Raw genomic sequence first — 19,305 nt, 5'->3', positions numbered from 1 at the left:
CGGTGAGGATTGGAATTGTGCTGGTTATTACAAGTTATACATCTCATTGTTATGATCCATATTGAAAATTGCTATGTATGAGCAAGTACAATTTGGGGGTCTGCTTGTTCAGTACACAAAATAATCCATTGATTATTGTCTCATTATCCTGTTATTCGTGGAACAGGTTTCGTCCGATATTTGGACGTCATCCGCTACTTAATTTTTAAGATTTAAATTAAATTAAAACACAGATTTTCAAGGAGTACTCCTGATGCTTAAGCTATCCTGTCAAATATACAATGATTAAAATATTAAAGCCAATAAAATCTAAACCTATGACTTCTTACTTGTAGCAGTTCTTATAAAAGTACACTAATTTAAAAAAATCGATTCCTGTTATTTTTTTAAAATTTTCTTGATTCAAATAATATTTTATTAAAACATTGAATTCCTTGTCAATAAACACATCTCTACAATATTCACATACGTGAGACAGTAACATACCACAGTTTACAGACTTCTTCAGTCTTAACTTCACATTTAGTCTGCTCTCAGAAAGATAGAAAATAAACAAATTATTAATTCTGTTATATGTGCAGATTAATTGTGAAAAAGGAATGTAGTATTTTCATACTGCTTCAGAGCAACTTGCACATGATTCAATTTATCAGTCTTTTCAGCTGAATGGTCAGCGTAGTCGCCTTTGGTTCAGAGGGCCCTAGATTCGATTCCCGGTCGGGTAGGCGATTTTAACCTTAAAAGGTTATTTCCCTTCAGGGACTGGGTGTTTGTAATGTACACCAAATTTCTCCAACTCACATAACAATATCCTCCACTACAGAATCACACAGTTCCAATACACGGCAGATTCCGACCAGCCTCGTTGGAAGGTTGCCTTACAGGTGCAAGCTGAACATGTCCTTAGACACTCCTGGCACTAAAAGCCACATTTACTAGATTAAATACTGAAGATGTCCTAATAGCAAATGGTTACATTTATTCTGTAAATCAAATTGTAGAGCTAAAAACTTACAATTAAAGAAAACAACATATTAATATGTAACATATAACATATGAGTGCAACTTGTAGCTGGGCTGAGTACCTCTGACGATAGAGCCCTGGTCTTTTGAGCCCAACTTGGCAGGTTTGAGCCTGGTTCAGTCTGGTTGTATATGAAGGTGCTCAAATTCATCAGCCTTGTATCAGTAGATTTACTGGCACGTTAACAAAGTTCTGCGGGGCAAAATTCTGGCACCTCAGTGTCTCTGAAGACCATAAAAGTAGTTAGTGAGACATAAAATCAATAACATTATTTACTGTTGTAAATTGCAGGTCATCATCTACTTTCTATTTATATAATTAATCTGAGATAAGAATACTTTTTGCACAACTAAATGTTAAACCTTACCTTCAACACTAATATTTTACTTTAACAAAATTTACTTACACTTACATTGTTTTGTCTCAAGGAAAGCAACGAAAAAATAAAGATTTTGAAAACTTCACAAGTTCAAAGTTACCGCAGTCAGAAAGAGCACAGACCTTGCAAGACATGGTTCAGTGCTTGTCTGTTTATAATTTCAGAAACATTTTATCCAAGAATAAATTACATTTCCATGAAAAGCTTCTTCTTAACCCAAATCCGAGAACAAAATTTCACACAACACCAGTTGATCGGTCTCACTACTACATTCCCTCTTCATTATGCAAGGCCCGACCGCTAGGTGTGCTCAAAGTCTTGTGATATCTCACAAAGTGGCATGTATACTCTATAGTGCACTTGACGTATTTATTTATTTATTTATTTATTTATTTATTTATTTATTTATTTATTTATTTATTTATTTATTTATTTATTTATTTATTTATTTATTTATTTATTTATTATTTATTTATTTATTTATTTATTTATTTATTGATTTATTTATTTATTTATTTATTTATTTATTTATTTATTTATTTATTTATTTATTTATTTATTTATTTTACATGTTTTGGCTTTATTAAGCTACAAATATTCAACCCTTGTGAAAATTGGGTTTGTAATATAATTAAAAGGATACATGATCGAGTTGAGTGATCAGTGAATGAGTACATTTAAAAAAGATCATATTATGTATACATGATTATGTCAATTGGTTGGGTATTATTAAACATTGCAAAGAGTAACTTGAATTCACAAGCATTTTTTAAAATCTTCATTATGAAGTTAAATTAGAATCTGAGTTTGTAGTGCTGTGCTACTGTTCATTATGTTGGCTAAATATTGACTAAGATATTCTGTTAGGTACTGATATGAAGTTAGCTATACACTTCTTTGAGGTGAAATGATACGAAAGAAAAATGAAAATGAAAGTTCTCTGGAATATATTGATTGGAGGATAAGAAAAAACATTGTGGTATTGCTTTACTCACCTCCTGGCTAATGATGGTTAATAAAGCCAAAACATGGATCATTGACAATGCAAAATATAATCCAAGGGGATTATTTAGTAAGTATTGAATAGGTGGACAAAAAAAATACTATTCTTCCAGTTGGTATGTGTGTGTTCCTGTAGACAGTGTTGCCTAATATCCCATCTGGCTTTGGGTTACTAGGATGTGCAGGCCTGCTTTAACAAAAAAACGGCAAAAAGTAAGACTAAAATAATTATTAGTACCTCTTCTGATCTACTTTGTTTTTTTAAAATGTGTTGTATCGTGCCAGTTGTGATAGAAATGTCATATTCTTGTATGTTATTGTTGTATATCCATTTCTATTCACATACAGTATTTGCATCAAGTATCTTCACATTGTAAATTGCATGTCATGTCAGAGGTTTTCTTTGAGTGCTGCCCATGGTTGAATAAAATGGAGACAGTGGAGCCACATAGTGGACTTTACCTCTAGGTGGTATAGATGGTGATTAATATCCACTATAATAAGCTTCTCAGTTTTCTTAGCTATGTTTACATAAATATTGTGTTTGAGTTGTCAGTATATGGATTGCTTTAATGTAATTTAGTTGTGAGTAGATCTGATTTGTTGGGTGTAAACAGTAAAGTAGTTGATTTTTTTCGTCCATATATGATTTAGACCATCTTCATCAAGTGGTCATCATACTGCTGTACTTCGGAGATAGAACCGTTGAAATTCAATGATATGGCAGTGCCGAAATCGTTCGTAGTTCCATGAGTGACATATTTCAATTTATGATCACATTCAGTGTATGATTTCTATCCACTCTTACAAGTTTCCTGCACTGCACAAGTATTGATGCGTATCTTCTCAAGTGTTTTCATCAGTTCGTTTTACTGTCCAGACATACAGCCAATAACGGGCAGTGCAAAATGAGGTGTGGGGGTAAGATTGTTTAACTGTTATCGCCCATGCAGTGGTAACCCTTGCATATTTATCATGCTGACCGGATTTTGCTGGCTCATGCCGCTTATGAGGGACACCGTAGCCTTTGACCTGAAACATTTAGAGGACGTTCCTGAGAGGATGTGGTGGTTTGCTGCAGGAGTTTAGGCTGTTATGTCAAGAGTAAATGCAACTTTGCAGCCACTTCACTGGAGCGCACATGCTACTAGAACTGCATTTTGCCTCTTCACCTTCTCACCATACCAAAGCCTTACATCACACTGGGTCATATAGGTCTTATGGTGACAGAGAGATAGGAATGGGAAGGAAGCGGCTGTAGTCTTAATTAAGGTACAGCCCCAGCATTTTCCTGGTGCAAAAATTAGAAACCACAGAAAACCATTTTCAGGGCTGCCGACAGTGGGGTTTGAACCCACTACCTCCCGAATGCAAGCTCACAGCTCCATGCCCCTAACCACATGGCCAACTTGCTCGGTTCTAAAATTAATTTCTGTTATTGTATTCATAGAACTTAGCCGCACTTATCCTAAAAGTCATGAATTATGTTTATGTAGAGTTAATTAAGAATTCTTTGTTTGCAGGTTCAGTGTCTATTGCTGGTGTTGTTGGTGATCTGTATTCCGTTCATGGTGGAAATAGGCGTATTCCAGAAGGACTCCTTGAGAAATCTAATGCAATGATTATCAAAGCTCGTGTAATGAATATCACTTTGGAGGAAAGTAATGCTTTCCGGGTTGTATATTCTGACTCTAATTCACTGAATGCCTCTTTGTATGACATAGTTATCATTGCTATGCCATTGGCTGAAAATATTGAATCGGGAATAGAATTTATAAATTTTCCCAAAAAATTTGCATTTCCTGGTAAATATCATCAAACTGTGTGCACGATTGTAGTAGGTAACCTAAATTACTCATACTTTGGGTTGGGTGAAGAAGTTACAGAAGTATTTTCTCTTGACGATTCCCTCTTTTTCAGTTCTGTTGGAAAAATTTCCCCTGTTGATGGATTGAGGTCTAAAAACTTGCCAGATGTTTGGAAAGTTTTCTCTCATGAAATGTTAACCAACTCCCAAATGAGCACACTATTTTCTGATAGGAAATATATTAAAGTGAAGAAATGGTTAGCCTATCCACATTATTCATCAGGTTTAAGATCAGATAGTTTTGTGTTGCATCCAAACCTGTATCATGTAAATGGCATAGAATGGGCTGCTAGTGCAATGGAAATGAGTGCTGTCGGAGCAAAAAATGTTGCCCTCCTTGCTTATGAGAAATGGACAGGCCTAAAACCTAAAGGTAAACCAAAAATGACAGAACAAGAATTGTAGCTGCCTACACGTTCTGGACAAACTAATATCGGTTCCTCAGCTTCAAAGTGTGCTAGCTTTCAGGTTTATGTAAGGCTTTTTGTATTTTTATATATTTATTGATATCTTCTTACACAGGCATAAACATCTCAAATTTTGTTAATGTTTATGTGATATTTCACCACAAAGTAGGGATTATTAGTATTCTGAAGTTTGAAGATTATTTTTCTGCTAAGAAATATATCTTCATTTCGGACATGTGAGCTGGGAGGATATACATTTTACTGCAGTAATTTAATCACCTTTAGTCTTCAGTAATTTCCTGTTATTCTCTTCAATTCGTATATTGAAAGAACACTCTTAATGTACAGGTATGGACCAAATTATTTTCATATACAATAGATTATAAATTATATGGAAGCTGTCCTAACCCAAATAAATCACAAAATCTTTAGTAGATAATTTAGTCAATAGATTTCTCCCTAAAGTGTGTGAAATTTCTGTTTTCACTTTTTCTTCTCTTTGCCCTGACATATTTTAGAATAAGTATTCTTGCCAGCAGAAATGGTGAAGGATATATTTATGAACAATGCAAATTTTCTAACATTTGTATTGATTCACAAATTTGTTCATTTCCTTCTAGAGGCTTTCTGTGCAAGTGCTTCCATTTGTAGGTAAGGTGGGTATTTCTGTTCTCAGCTGCCTGGAACAGCATTACTACCTAAAATCAAATTAATAGGCTGTGATAATGTTCAATTTAGTGCTTATAGAATCCAAAAGCAGCAACTTATAATGAAGCAATAGTCATATCATTTATAATATTGTAATAATTATGTGATTGTGAGCCTAAATTACAATCGTCAATGCATTAGTCTCATATATAATGCATAATCTATGCCCTTGGTGTAATATTCTTGAGCTAACTGTGGGGCTCAGCTGATTAAAATGCTAGAATCCTATGTCTACAATTATAGAAACAGTTTCTAGACATTCTGATGGCATAAAGGTGCTTAAATGGAAGGTACCTACACCAGTAGATTTAGGTACATTTAAGGTTTTTCATGGTTCTGGCTCCTTGCCTTACGATTGTTACTACTTCAAGAATGTTGAAGGCATAGAAGCAGCTTCACATTGTTCTCCAAATGATGGAGTATTGTCTTGTTAAGACTTATGAGAAATATTTTTTTAGAAGATACAGGTATTCGTGAAACTAGCATTCTTTTAGACAAAACTGCTAGAATATGTGATTTTTTCAATTTTCTTTGTCCATTCTCTCTTCTGTAGTATTGTTATGAATTAATGTAATGTTTATAAAATGATGATAAAATTTGGTCTTTTAAGATCCAGTAGATTGTATAGTAGTATCTTGTAGATAATTGCAGGAAGAAATGATATGTTTACTTTTGACTCTGGGTGGTTCCCATGGAAATACAAATAGAAATTTTAAATTTCTTACTTGTGAAGTATTGTTTTTCTTTGAATTTTACCAAAGTTCTAATAGGCATAAAATTATGTTTGTATCATTTATTATGGACTCAAAAAATGGTTTTTATTTTGGGGAGTTAATGTTACTTCCTGCTTTAAAAAATAATTTTTTTGTAGATTGTTTGTATCAAATACAAATCAAAATATGTCTTTTGTTATTTCTACATTTATTTTTACACTGTTGAAATCTCTATTAGTAATCTATTATGAAGGTGAATTTGAGGTCTTGAATGAAGTTCTGTCAGGAAGAATGCTTGGCTTTGTTTGAAACCTTTTGAAATAAGACTGTGTTATGAAGAAATATAACATTGCAAGTCTATTTTTAGTTAATTATTATATGTTTAAATTTGTCAAGATTTTGTATCAGTCAATGAAATAAAAGTGATTGTTAAGTTTCTGATGTTTTTACTTTGCTTTTGGTACTTAATTATCTTGGTCTTTTCATAAGTAAACTTATTATTAGTATTTTGAAAAGAATTGTACTTTGTATAGTCTAAAACTAGCATCTTATTAAATTAGGTCCTTGGGGCTGCATAGCTGAGGTGGTAAAGGCATACTTATTCACCTGGAAGGACATAGGCTCAATTCCCTCTCAGGGAAAAAAAAACAAAAAAAAAAAAAAACAACAAACAGATTACCTCTTCTGGAGTGGCACATAACCTTGAGATTCACTCAGCCTATAACACAATATGAATACCGGGTTAATTCCTAGCAGTAAAGGCGGTTGGCATAAAGTTGACTGCTCTATCCCACTTAATGCTTATGTTGCAGATAGTGGAAGGCTCTCCTCCAAGGGCCTCACAACAGTGGCTAGTTTTACTAGCCTTGCGCCTCTGCATTTGGGAGGTCGAAAGGCTGGTCCCCGACATCGGTTGTCCTGAGCATGTTTTTCCATTCTCCTGTGCTAAGGTAAATGCTGGGACATGTCATTTTATATGCCACGGCCACCACCATTTCACCTTCTCCACACCTCAAATTACAGCTTCAAATCTCCTTGGCGTGAGAGAGGGCATAACCCTCTAGGAGGCCTGTCGTACCCCTTTAGTACACATAATGTAAGTCATTTTTTAGCTTGTATTGCCAGCTTTAAACAGTTTTGATTCTTATTAGGGAGATGTTCCACCCTTATAATGTATGTATGTTCAGTCCGTCAGCGATGCCGCTGGTGGGATCCTCAACAGCTGACATAGATGGCCTAGGCATCGCTGAAGAGGCATACTAGGGAAATGAGGAGTGATGTAGTTTCCCGTTGCTTTCCTCACCGAGCCGGAGTTGGTATTACATATCAGTCTGCCAAGCCCACTGAAAGCCGACCCTATGAGCAACATTTTCACACCATTCTTAGCAGGGACTGACTGCATAAGGATTGGACCGGGCGAGTTGGCCGTGCGCGTAGAGGCGCGCGGCTGTGAGCTTGCATCCGGGAGATAGTAGGTTCGAATCCCACTATCGGCAGCCCTGAAAATGGTTTTCCGTGGTTTCCCATTTTCACACCAGGCAAATGCTGGGGCTGTACCTTAATTAAGGCCACGGCCGCTTCCTTCCAACTCCTAGGCCTTTCCTGTCCCATCGTCGCCATAAGACCTATCTGTGTCGGTGCGACGTAAAGCCACTAGCAAAAAAAAACATAAGGATTGGCATTACTAGCATCGCTCATACCTCAGTCACTTTCATATTGTCAAAGCCAAGGATAAGACAGAGACAGATCTATGAAAGTAACAAAATTGCTCTAGCCTATATCAGAAGACATAGTGCACTGTAAACACTAGGTCCTGCCAGCAAAGGCATACCCTTATAATACTTATAAGTTATTATTACAATTAGATAAACCTGTTTCGTCCCTTTTGGGGACATCTTCAGCCTTTCAATGTACGAAAGTTAGAAGGTGAAGACGAAAGCCTATCTAAAAATATTAAAATATATGTCCTCAATAAAAATTACTATCTATAATAATATGTTTAAATGTTTCTTTCCTTTGAGTTTCATTGAACCATATTTGCTAACATATAATTAAAATTCTTCACTTGTGAGCTTGTCGTTGAGTGTTTTTTTTTTTTAATTGATGAACTACTAGTAAACAGTAAAAGACCAACTAATGTACAGCACTGGCTTAGCCAGGGGGGGGGGGGGGGCAGTGGGGCCGCCCCCCCAATATTTTTCCTGAAACTAGAGCGATGATCACCCGTTGTTTTACGTACGGTACGAACAACTTAAAAACGTACGCCGAAATGTTAAGGTAACGTAGTGACAAGAATCTACTAGCAGGGCTCAATAGGGCCATACATAAGTCTCCATATTTGTACTGCTTGAATGAAAGGAAGACACTTAGGATTGTGATGCGCAGGGATATTTACCTGTAGAGGCCTCAGTATTGAGAATGTAACCGTGTGTTGACAAATGTCAAGACATGGAGAAAGGGGCAAGTAGGAAGCGATTACTCAGTAGGGGGCCGGAACGTGACCACCGAGATAACAACATCGTGTCAGCTTTTGCATATCGGTTCCAGAAAACAACAATGTCCTAGGGATCCTCGGGTTGTACCGTGGTTGAGAGATGTGCTGTGTTTAAGTTGCAGCGCTGGGAAGACTGTGGCAGGATTGTGAGCTGCACGTTAGTTCCTCATTTTGTGCCATATAAGTAACTTTTTTTGAAGAGGGACCGTTCTGTCACTGAGAAGCCAACACCATGTGCATCCTCGGTAAGTTATGAAAAAGTTTTTTTACTTTTAAAATAGCAAGACAATCGCGGAGTCGTGCCTAAGTTCGATAGGTAGGCCTATATATTTTATCAAATGCCCGGGGACTGATTGGAACCTCAAATGGCACCATCAAAAGTGCGGGTAACTATTTTGTAATTGGCGGGCGTGATAACTCAGTTCCAATGGTTCTATCTTCTCATCAGGACGGCCCAGGCTTGAATCGCAGTCGATACATGAAACATTTTTAAAATGGGAAGTCACGTTCCATTGATGCGGATTCTACTTAAAACACAGATCCCGTCCCTTACGTTTCCTTGCACTTTTGAGCCAGAACCGCATCATTTATGGTGGCGTATTTTGAATATCCAACCATTCTTCGGACTTACCTTGTACCTTAAATGGTGAGTGGATGCAGTGGCGTACCCACAAAATAATTTCAGTGGGTCCAGGCCAGTAGTGTGGATACAACTTTTCCTTGGAAAGGGGTGTGAAAATATTTTTTATTTAGAATTTGCTTTACTCGTACCGTAGGTCTTATGGCGACAATGGGAAAGGAAAGAGCTGAGAGTGGGAAGAAGCGGCCGTGGCCTTAATTAAAGTACAGCCCCAGCATTTGCCTGGTGTGAAAATGGAAAACCACAGAAAACCATCTTTAGGGCTGCCGATAGTGGTGTTTGAACCCACTATCTTCCAGATGCAAGCACACAGCTGTGCGCCCCTAACCGCACGGCCAACTCGCCCGGTGGATATAAAAAGAAAGCTGGTCCTACCGAGTGTGGTGACGGATCTTCAGTAGATATTGTTGGTTTTGATTGTTACCATGTACAATCATAGCTTCTGTACTCTTAACATACACCAGCTGCATTATTGAAACTGTTCGTAAAATTGATAATATCATTCTTCGTTTGTGAGGAAGTAGAATCTTTATTTAATTTCTCTTCTTAAAAAAGGAACCACTTTGGTACTACACTCCGTGAAGGTGACTACCGTCCAGGCCGTAGATATTTCGATTACGGGAGACTCAAGGAAAACTCTACTGCACCCCAAAACAAGGCTGTATCCTCCCGATTCCATGCCTAACTCTGTCAGTGCCGGGAATCGAATGCAGGATGCCTTAAGTCAAATTCGTAAATAAGGAGACCTAAAAGTAACCAGCCGGCCCCACGGTGTAGGGGTAGCGTGCCTGCCTCTTACCGGAAGCCCCGGGTTCGATTCCCGGCCAGGTCAAGGACTTTTACCTGGATCTGAGGGCTGGTTCGAGGTACACTCAGCCAGGAGCTGTCTGACGGTGAGATGGCGGCCCCAGTCTAGAAAGCCAAGAATAACGGTGGAGAAGATTCGTCGTGCTGACCACACGACACCTCGTAATCTGCAGGCCTCCGGGCTGAACAGCCGTCGCTTGGTAGGCGATGGCGCTTCGGGGCTGTTACGTCATGGAGTTTGGTTTGGAAAAGTGAACAGAGAAGGAAGCGACACCCCTGCAAGGCTCCTTAGCTTCCAGCTGTAGGACAGTAAGAAAACGTACGCCTTAATAAATGCTCTTCATAAAACCTCTGTGTAAGTACTAACTGCATATATTTATAACAATAATCACAAACGCCTTCTTTTCATGTGGCTCGGTTGTGTCTCTGTCCTTCTGAGTCCGAGTTCGCAGGTTCAAATCCCGGCTTGGATCGGTAACCCTTAAAACGGTGTTGAAATGGCAACAGCTCAGTGTCGTTGGTTTCTGACACGTTAATAAAAATTATACATACGAATATTAGCGTCACAAAACTCTAACTTTATACTACTATATTCTGTATCCCAGGCTTGCGAGGAAAGTAATTAACAATTTACTTTACGTCGCACCGACACAGATAGGTCTTTTTTTTTTGCTAGGGGCTTTACGTCGCACCGACACAGATAGGTCTTATGGCGACGATGGGATAGGAAATATCTAGGAGTTGGAAGGAAGCGGCCGTGGCCTTAATTAAGGTACAGCCCCAGCATTTGCCTGGTGTGAAAATGGGAAACCACGGAAAACCATTTTCAGGGCTGCCGATAGTGGGATTCGAACCTACTATCTCCCGGATGCAAGCTCACAGCCGCGCGCCTCTACGCGCACGGCCAACTCGCCCGGTACAGATAGGTCTTATGGCGACGGTGGGATAGGAAAGGCTTAGGAGTGGGAAGGAAGCGGCCGTGGCCTTAATTAAGGTACAGCTCCAGCATTTGCCTGGTGTGAAAATTGGAAACCACGGGAAAACATTTTCAGGGCTGCCGACATTGGGGTTCGAATCCACTATCTCCCGGATGCAAGCTCACAGCTGCGTGGCCCTAACCGCGTTGGAACTAATAGGACAAGGTAAATCCTACATAGCATATGATGTAAAGCGTGTTTTTCTTTACCAAGTAACAAAATAACTATACCCATACGTTTACATTATTTATTTATTTATTTATTTATTTATTTATTTATTTATTTATTTATTTATTTATTTATTTATTTATTTATTTATTTATTTATTTATTTATTTATTTATTTATTAGTGCCTTCAGTACAGTGGCGAAGTTAGGGCTCCAGGCCCTCTCGTACACTTAAGCACATACTAATCAGAATCTTAAATAAAATACTGAGATACTTAAAATAGTTAAAACTACATAAATTAATAGAATTGAAAATACATTTAAATAAATTACTTACTAAATTAATATTAGAACTAATTAATATTTAAAACTCTTAAAAATGGCTAATCCTCAGGAACGCACACATTCATACTTCAACCATTCAGTCAGCTGTCCTCAGCAGGTAGTCTCGGCAGGTGACCTTAAATCGTGATTTAAAAAAGCTAGTTTCTCTGACCTGAACTGGCAGGGAATTACATAATCTGGCGACAGTCACCACAAATTGTCTATTAATTTTATTTATGCGGTGCAGTGAAATAGAAAGAATGAATCTTGAACGTGTATTTAAGTTGTGAAATGATGATAAAAAGATGAATTTAGAAGAAATATACATTGGCTGACTTTCAGCTACCACTCTGATCACCATCGTTTATCAGACATCAGCCATGAGACAGCCTGATAGTACGGGGTGAAATGAACATCGTACCCGATATCGTAAATAAATCGCAGGCAGGAATACAGTGCTCGTTGAAGTTTAAGTGTTTCTTCTCTCGTCATGTCAACTAAAACGTCACAATAACCAAGAATAGGGAGAATGAGTGTCTGTATTCGTCTGACCTGTAGCTCAAATGCAAATACATCCCTCTGCCGTTTAAAAGGGTGAAAAACTCCAAAAATCTTTTTACGTATTTGTTTCGTCTGATCAGACCAATCAGCTGCTTCATTCAACATTACGCCGGGTTTTTAAACAGCTTTACTGTAGGGAATAATTCAGTAGGATTGGCGGGATTGCGACATTGTTTGAGCAGCTCAGTAATTTTCGTGATCCAATTATAATTGTCTGAGGTATTTTGCAGTTTAGTATAAGAGAGCTTCGTTGTGCATATACAGTACACTGAGTCGTCGGAGGTCCCTGTTAATATCTTGTCTTGCAGTGTCGATATATTTGAAGATCGTCAGCACAGAGGTCATGTGTGTTATTTCCTGTCAGAGATGGTATGTCATTGATAAAAATACAGAAAATTAGGGGCCGCAGAATACTGCCCTGTGGGGCAACACTAAGTTTTATTTTCCATTTAGAGGCCTTGTCGTTCACTGTCACACGCTGTTGACGGTTACTCAAATAAGAACTAAAAACCTTAAGCACAGCCAGGTCGAAATTTAGCAGTTCCATTTTCTTTATAATAGTCGGAATTACTAAAGTGTCAAAGGCGCTACTGAAGTCAAGAAAGATACGTATAGTGAGCAGTCGTTTGTCCCTAGCGTTTCTAATGTCTTCAGAAACCTTCAAAAGTGCTGTCGCGGTACTGTGACCCTTCTCAAATCCAGATTGTAAAGGGTACAAAAGAGCATTTTCATTTAGGTATTCCAGAACTTGCTCGTATACTAAACGTTCAAAGGCTTTAGAAAGCGCAGGAAGTAAGGACGATAGTCAGAGGGTGATTGTGGGTCTAAACTCTTAGGTACCGATATAATATTGGCTGTTTTCCAGACAGTAGGGAAAGTTCCGTTTAGTAAACAGTAGTTCAGTATGTGCGTCAGTATAGGCTATATAGCACCCATAATGTTATGTAAAAAGTAATAGGAATATCATCTACACCTGTAGTCTTTGATTTAATCGAGTACAAAGCCTTTTAACCTGATTTTCTGTGACACTGTGAAATGTGAATGGTGGATTGGCTTGAGGAGAGGGCGGTGGGTCGGTGCAGTTAATTTGGGTAGGTTGATTATTTATTCTACTAAAGTAATCATTCAATTTGTCAAGTGGAATGTCAGCAGTTGTCTGTCTCTGTTGATGTTTTCCTATTCCCAGAGCTCTAAGCTGGTCCCGTGCGCGATTAGAATTTAAGTTGTTAGCTAAATTCCGAAAATATATACATTTTTTAAAATTTCTGATTAACTGCTTTGTGCGATTTCTTAAGATGCGGTAAGATTCGAAGTCTGTGTCATCTAGGGTTTGTTTATAATGTCAAAATAACGAGTCACGGTGGGCCATCAATCTCTTGCCTTCATCATCTAGCCATGGACAAGAAGGACGAGAAACCTGTATTCGACGCGCGTGTGTGTATATCTTTGCCGCATTATTTGTATAAAATGTCACTTCTTTATTGCTTATCACATGGCCATTATTATAATAACATTACCGTATTTATTCTAAACCAGAATATTGCATCCTTACTCAAACTGTTTATTCTTGCATTCATTTCACTTGTACTCGGAATATATGAAATGCTGCAGTTATGTTGGGATGGGAGTAACAGAGGTAGCCGTGGGACGGGGGACCGGGGGGGGGGTTGTTGCCCAAGAAGTCCAGACACCCCACGAGTTTTAACGAATGTACTTTTATTGAGCATTGTACATTAATATTAGCTTACGGAGTCCGACTCATTGGCTGAATGATCACTGTTGAGGCCTTCGGTTAAGACGGTCCCGGGTTCAATTCTCGGCTGGGTCGGGGATTTCAATCGCGTCTGATTAATTCTTCTGGCTGGGGACTAGGTGTTTGTCCCAACATATTCAGACAACATACTACACCACCAACCACCAAAGAAACACACAACACTGATTACATCCCTCTATATAGGGCTGGCGTCGGGAAAGACATCCGGCCGTAAAACAGGGCCAAATCCATATGTGCGACACAGTTAGCACCCGCGACCCCACAGATGTGGGAAAAGCGGTGCAAGAATAATAATAATAAGAAGAAGAAAACTACTATTAACTTCCGGAATCCGCACGAATCCACCACTCTTACTTGGATCCAAGCACACCCATTTCCTTTTTCGGTATTCTACATCACCTAAACTATGGAAGTTTGGACACCTATCAAAATAAAATTCTGGATGAACGCCCCCCCCCCCCCACCCCACCAAACTGAAATCCTGGCTACGCTACTGGGCGACTTCCATACGAGAGTAAATTACTTTCGAAGTATTTTAGTCCTTTCAGATACTCCTGGACTAAATTACTCCAAGAGTAAAATGTTTAAGAACACCATCTTGTAGTATATTATATTACTAAAGAAGTAAATAACGCACGAATATAGGTTAGAATTTACTCTCAATTCGTGCATAGAGTAAGCTAGGTTTACACTTGTTGACTATTGATAATATCGTGTCGTATACGGGAGGAAGACGTTTCAAACGTGTTTATGGATTACTTAGATCATATTGACGATCTCGACGGGAAATGTAATAGTGCGTACAGTGCGTAAAAGGCGAGAGCCGTGTGATGTGCACACGGAGAGAGTTTAAGGAACGTTCGGTCTTAGGAAGGAATCCTTTCCTTCTAAATCTACATAGAGATCACTTCCAGCTGAATTCCTTTCTTAATTTTATTGTATCTCCCAAATTGTATTTGTTTTCTGTCCTACGAGTGTTTCGTACCGGAACATTTCAGTTAGTTGCCGGTGATCTAATTAACATTTACCGCACGACTACTGGCAGTATTTTTCATCGTGTGGTTAAAGCACTAGTGAGGTTATGCGGTAATGCAAATAATACGAGTAGGGACGGGCAGTCTGAGGTCTGTATTCTCGATCAGTTATTCGTGGTATCATTTGGAGGCCTCAGTTTTGAAAAAAAGAAAAAGAAAAAGCAGCAAAAATTCCCATAAAGACAGAAATAAAATATCATAATCGTAATTACAAAACGGACTATTATGCTTCTTCAAATCAAGAAACAAACTGTATTGCTGGCCTTGCGTTTTGTTCGAAACAGACAAGGAGTGTGGAATAATGATGGATTTTATGACATCAGTAACTTTCACAAGGCAAAAGTGCGCCACGAAAGGTGTCATTCGCACCTGTTTGCAATAATTAAACTGAAAACTTTCGGGAGAACCAGAATTAATTTTCAGTTGAGTAAGCAAAGAAAATTAAACGTTTAAAACAATGCAGAGTTTAACTCAAACCGAGAACTAATGAAACGATTGATTGATTTTTGCTGTTTGTTGGCTAAAGAAGAGCTGCCATTCAGAGGTCATAACGAGCGGGAAGATTCTGTCAACCAGGTAAACTCTATTGAGCTAATTAAGTTAATTTCAAAATACCGGTACGATAGTAAATTGAATTTTCGTCTTCACAGCACGGGAGTATTTAAAGGAACATCCAGCAGGATTCAGAACGATATTATCGTATTTCTGGATAAGATTAAGTCAGAAATAAATCATGCATTTGTTTAAGCAATAATGTTGGATGAAACTACGGGCATTGCAAAGCTCTCTCAACTTTCAATCGTCATTTGATACGTTAAAGATGGCACTGTTCATGAGAGATTAGTTTTACAGAGCCATTAGTGTTCGCACTGCAATTTCTGTAAGCAGGCATGTTTTTCAAATCCTCTCATTTCAATTATGAGCAAAAGCTTATAGCACAAGGTGATGATGGAGCTGCCACTTTTTCTGGACACATAAACGGTTCCCCAGTGCACTCTTCATACACTGCTATGCTCACGAATTCAATCTCGTTCTTTGCCAATCTGTTACCGGTACCCATATCAAGGAACGTAAGGTATTTTTAAAAAAAAACACTGAGTGGCATTGCAAATTTTCTTTCGCATTCGTCGAAACGCGTTAAGGCACTTGCTGAATGTGAAGTAACGAAATGATTTCCAAGTACTGCCAGTACAAGATGGAATTTCAGTTCCAAAAGAGTGAATGCGCTGAATGAGAGCCAAACACAGCTGACAGGTTTATATGAGGGTATTGCTTAAGATCCAGACAGTTGGGACACGGAAGCTTTCATAACTGCAGAAAGCTATGTATTGTCATTGAAGAATTTCGATTTTGCATTCCTACTGAAAGTTTTCTGCTACATACTTTTGGTCACGGAGACACTATTCAACAGTCTTCAGAATAGAATCTTGGAAGTGAAATGCTGCATCGAGGAAATAAAAGAGGTGATATCTCACCTTAGAAACCCAACAAATTTTTTGAAGAGATATAGGAAATTAGAAGATGGTAGTGTGGAACCTCCTAAGAAAAGACGCCGAGACAATGGCCCACGAAATCCAAAAATGAAATACGTGCTCCCTACAATGAAATTATTGGCACTGTGGGGGTAAGATTTCAAAATTTCAGTGATTTGCAATTTCTTGATGTATTAGATTCAAAGAAATTTTAGTGCTTCAAAATTCGATTTCCTGATAACTTGCATTTGACTCATAAATCAAGTCACGGGAGTTTTTTCAATTTTGGCAATTTGCGGAGTGAACTAATATCGGTATACTGCATAGGCTGTCAGACTTTTCGAACAAAACTGTGACTGAAATGACGCAGTTCTTTAAAGAAACAGGCTTGACAGGAGACGCGTTTTCCGAATCATAAAAATTACATTGTTTGGTGCAATAATACAAGTCAGCACATCCACTGCAGAGCACAAATTCTTTTGTTTGAAACGTGTAAAGATGTATTCTCGTAATTCGCAAAGCGAGAATAGACTTTCTACACTTTCCCTGTTGTCAATTGAAAATAGGATTGCTAGATTAATTTCAAAGCGAAAACCCCGTGTACGACGCAGTTATCAAGAAATTCCTTCAGAAAGGCGACAGGAGAATTACACTAATACACAAATAAAGTTGAGTTGATGGTAGTTTATTTTATTTATTTGTTGTACCAGTACTTTGCCCTGGCGGCCTCACCTGCTATGCATAATAGGGACCTTGTGGGGGCATGAAGATTGGAATGGATAGACAAGGAAGAGGGAAGGATGCGGCCGCGACCTTAAGTTGGGTACCATCCCGACATTTGCCTGGAGGAGAAGTGGGAAACCACGGAAAAAACACTTCGAGGATGGCTGAGGAGGGAACCGACCCTTCACCAAACTCAGTTGACCTCCAGAGGCTGAGTGGAACCCGTTCCAGCCCTCGGACCACTTTTCAAATTTCGTAGCAGAGCCGGGAATCGAAACAGGACCTCCGGGAGTGGCAGCTAATCACACTAACCACTACATATCAGACGCAGGCTAATTTATATTGGATTGCTTAATTATATTTGTGATTCATTTATTTAGGTATTTATGTTGTTAAATTATATATAGGACTATATTCATTCGATTTCCGCAAATGTTGACCCGTGTCTTCGAACCTAGTCCCTAGTGAGAAAGTTCACCGCACGCCACTGGTAGCGAATACTGGGTGGATTTGAACTATTGTTATTTATATCTTATTGCCCATATACAGCGCCTCTGCCTATTAAACTACTAGATCCCACTGTCGGAGCAGGTCGCATAACCTCCACTTAGCAGTGAGGTACATTATTAACGGGTTTATACGAAAGATGACGGCTTCTTTACCTTCTAGAAACAAATTCCCATTGAGTGAGTTGGCCGTGCGGTTAGGGGCGCGCTGCTGTGAGCTTGAATTCTGGGGATACCTGGTTCCAACCCAAGTGTCGGTAGACTTGAAGATGTTTGTCCATGGTTTCCTATTTTCTCACCAGGCAAATCCTGGGGCTGTACCTTAATTAAGACCGCGACCGCTTCCTCCCCACTGCTAACCATTTCCTTATCCCATGGTCGCCATAAGGCCTATCTGTGTCTGTGAGATGTAAACCAGATTATTAAGAAAAAATAATTCCTGTGCCATTTGTTGCCGATGTAGAAATCGGATCTCAGTGATGTCTACAAGGCAGGTACAATGTATGTATTCTTCCATTTCATGGCCAGTACCGTACAGGTTTACCCTGCTTGGTGGGTCTCTAAAGTGGTGGATTTTTCGATTTTAGCTAGCGGAAAAATTTTGTGCGGTTGATTGTACCTGTCCTGCCATAACACATACAGTATGTAGAAAATTGTTCATCTACAGACACGCCAGTTATTATAAGTTCTGTCATGCACTGACGAGAGCAAAAACTCAATAGTATCAAGACTGTAGCTTAACTTTCTGCAGACCATTCTCAGCCAGACCGAGCGAGTTGGCCGTGCTGTAAGGGTCGCGTAGCCGTGAGCTTGCATTCGGGATGTGGTGGGTTTGAATAACACCGGTGGCAGCCCTGAAGATGATTTTCCGTAGTTTCCCATTTTCACACCAGGAAAATGCTGGAGCTGTACCTTAATTAAGACCAAGGCCGCTACCTTTCCAATCCTAGCCCTTTCCCTTTCTTCCGTTGTCGGAAATCTTCGATGTATCAGTGCGACGTTAAGAAACCACTAGCAATTCTCAGCCACATGTTGCCTAGTAGTTGAATGTCTTCTAAAGAGATGTCTAAGTTGTGGAACAAGTTCAGAGAGACGGGCAGAGTAAATGATAATCCTCATAGCGATCGTCGTCCTGTTTCTATGCAACGCAAGCAGTGGTGGCAGGTGCTTAAAATCAGTTGTGTGCTGCAACCCATCCGTCCTCCAAAATATAAAAATATTGAAGAACATGGAGAAACACTCACTCAGTGACGATGAATAAAGTCCATACGTCGCCCCTTGTTGCTGCAGAATTTGGCAATCACCTTGGCTATGAACCCCTCCATGCTGGAGACCATAATCTTCCCAGTGGAGAGCATTGCGAGGGCACTTAGTCTTTCTTGTGATATGATGTTCCGCACGAAGGCCTTGATCCTCTTCAGTGATGAGAAACACCTCTCAGGCTCTGACGTAGTGATAGGTGTTGTTACTAATATCCTCAGAAGCTTGGTTATTTGGCAGAATGTACCTTGCAGGTTACTAGAAATTATTATGAACTGCAGAAGTGGAATTGTCCCACCAATATTCTTATACTCTGGCCTGCAATGCAGAACCGACACAGTGCGCAATTTCAGGAATCTAGCCGACCAAAAATCGTATCTCGGAAACTAATGGACCGATTTACATAAAACTTAGTATGTAACTGCTATTATTGGAGATAATTGTGTGGTCAATCAAGTACAAAGAA

The 19,305-nt window shown here is 39.0% G+C and overlaps 1 protein-coding gene across 1 annotated transcript in view; it reads left to right on the top strand.

The window, feature by feature from the left end:
* LOC136863954 (prenylcysteine oxidase 1) overlaps window positions 1-6,536 on the top strand; it is a 166,039-nt gene extending 159,503 nt beyond the window's left edge. The window contains exon 5 of the mRNA XM_067140407.2: window positions 3,929-6,536. Coding sequence (XP_066996508.2) covers window positions 3,929-4,677 — 749 coding nt within the window. The 3' untranslated portion in view covers window positions 4,678-6,536. The remainder of the gene's footprint in view (window positions 1-3,928) is intronic.
* Window positions 6,537-19,305: the final 12,769 nt, after the last annotated feature.

This window comes from Anabrus simplex, chromosome 2 (assembly GCF_040414725.1).
Source record: "Anabrus simplex isolate iqAnaSimp1 chromosome 2, ASM4041472v1, whole genome shotgun sequence".
Taxonomy (NCBI): Eukaryota; Metazoa; Arthropoda; class Insecta; order Orthoptera; family Tettigoniidae; genus Anabrus; species Anabrus simplex.
Note: the sequence above shows the minus strand (reverse complement) of the source record. Positions and strands in the feature narration are given on the sequence as shown.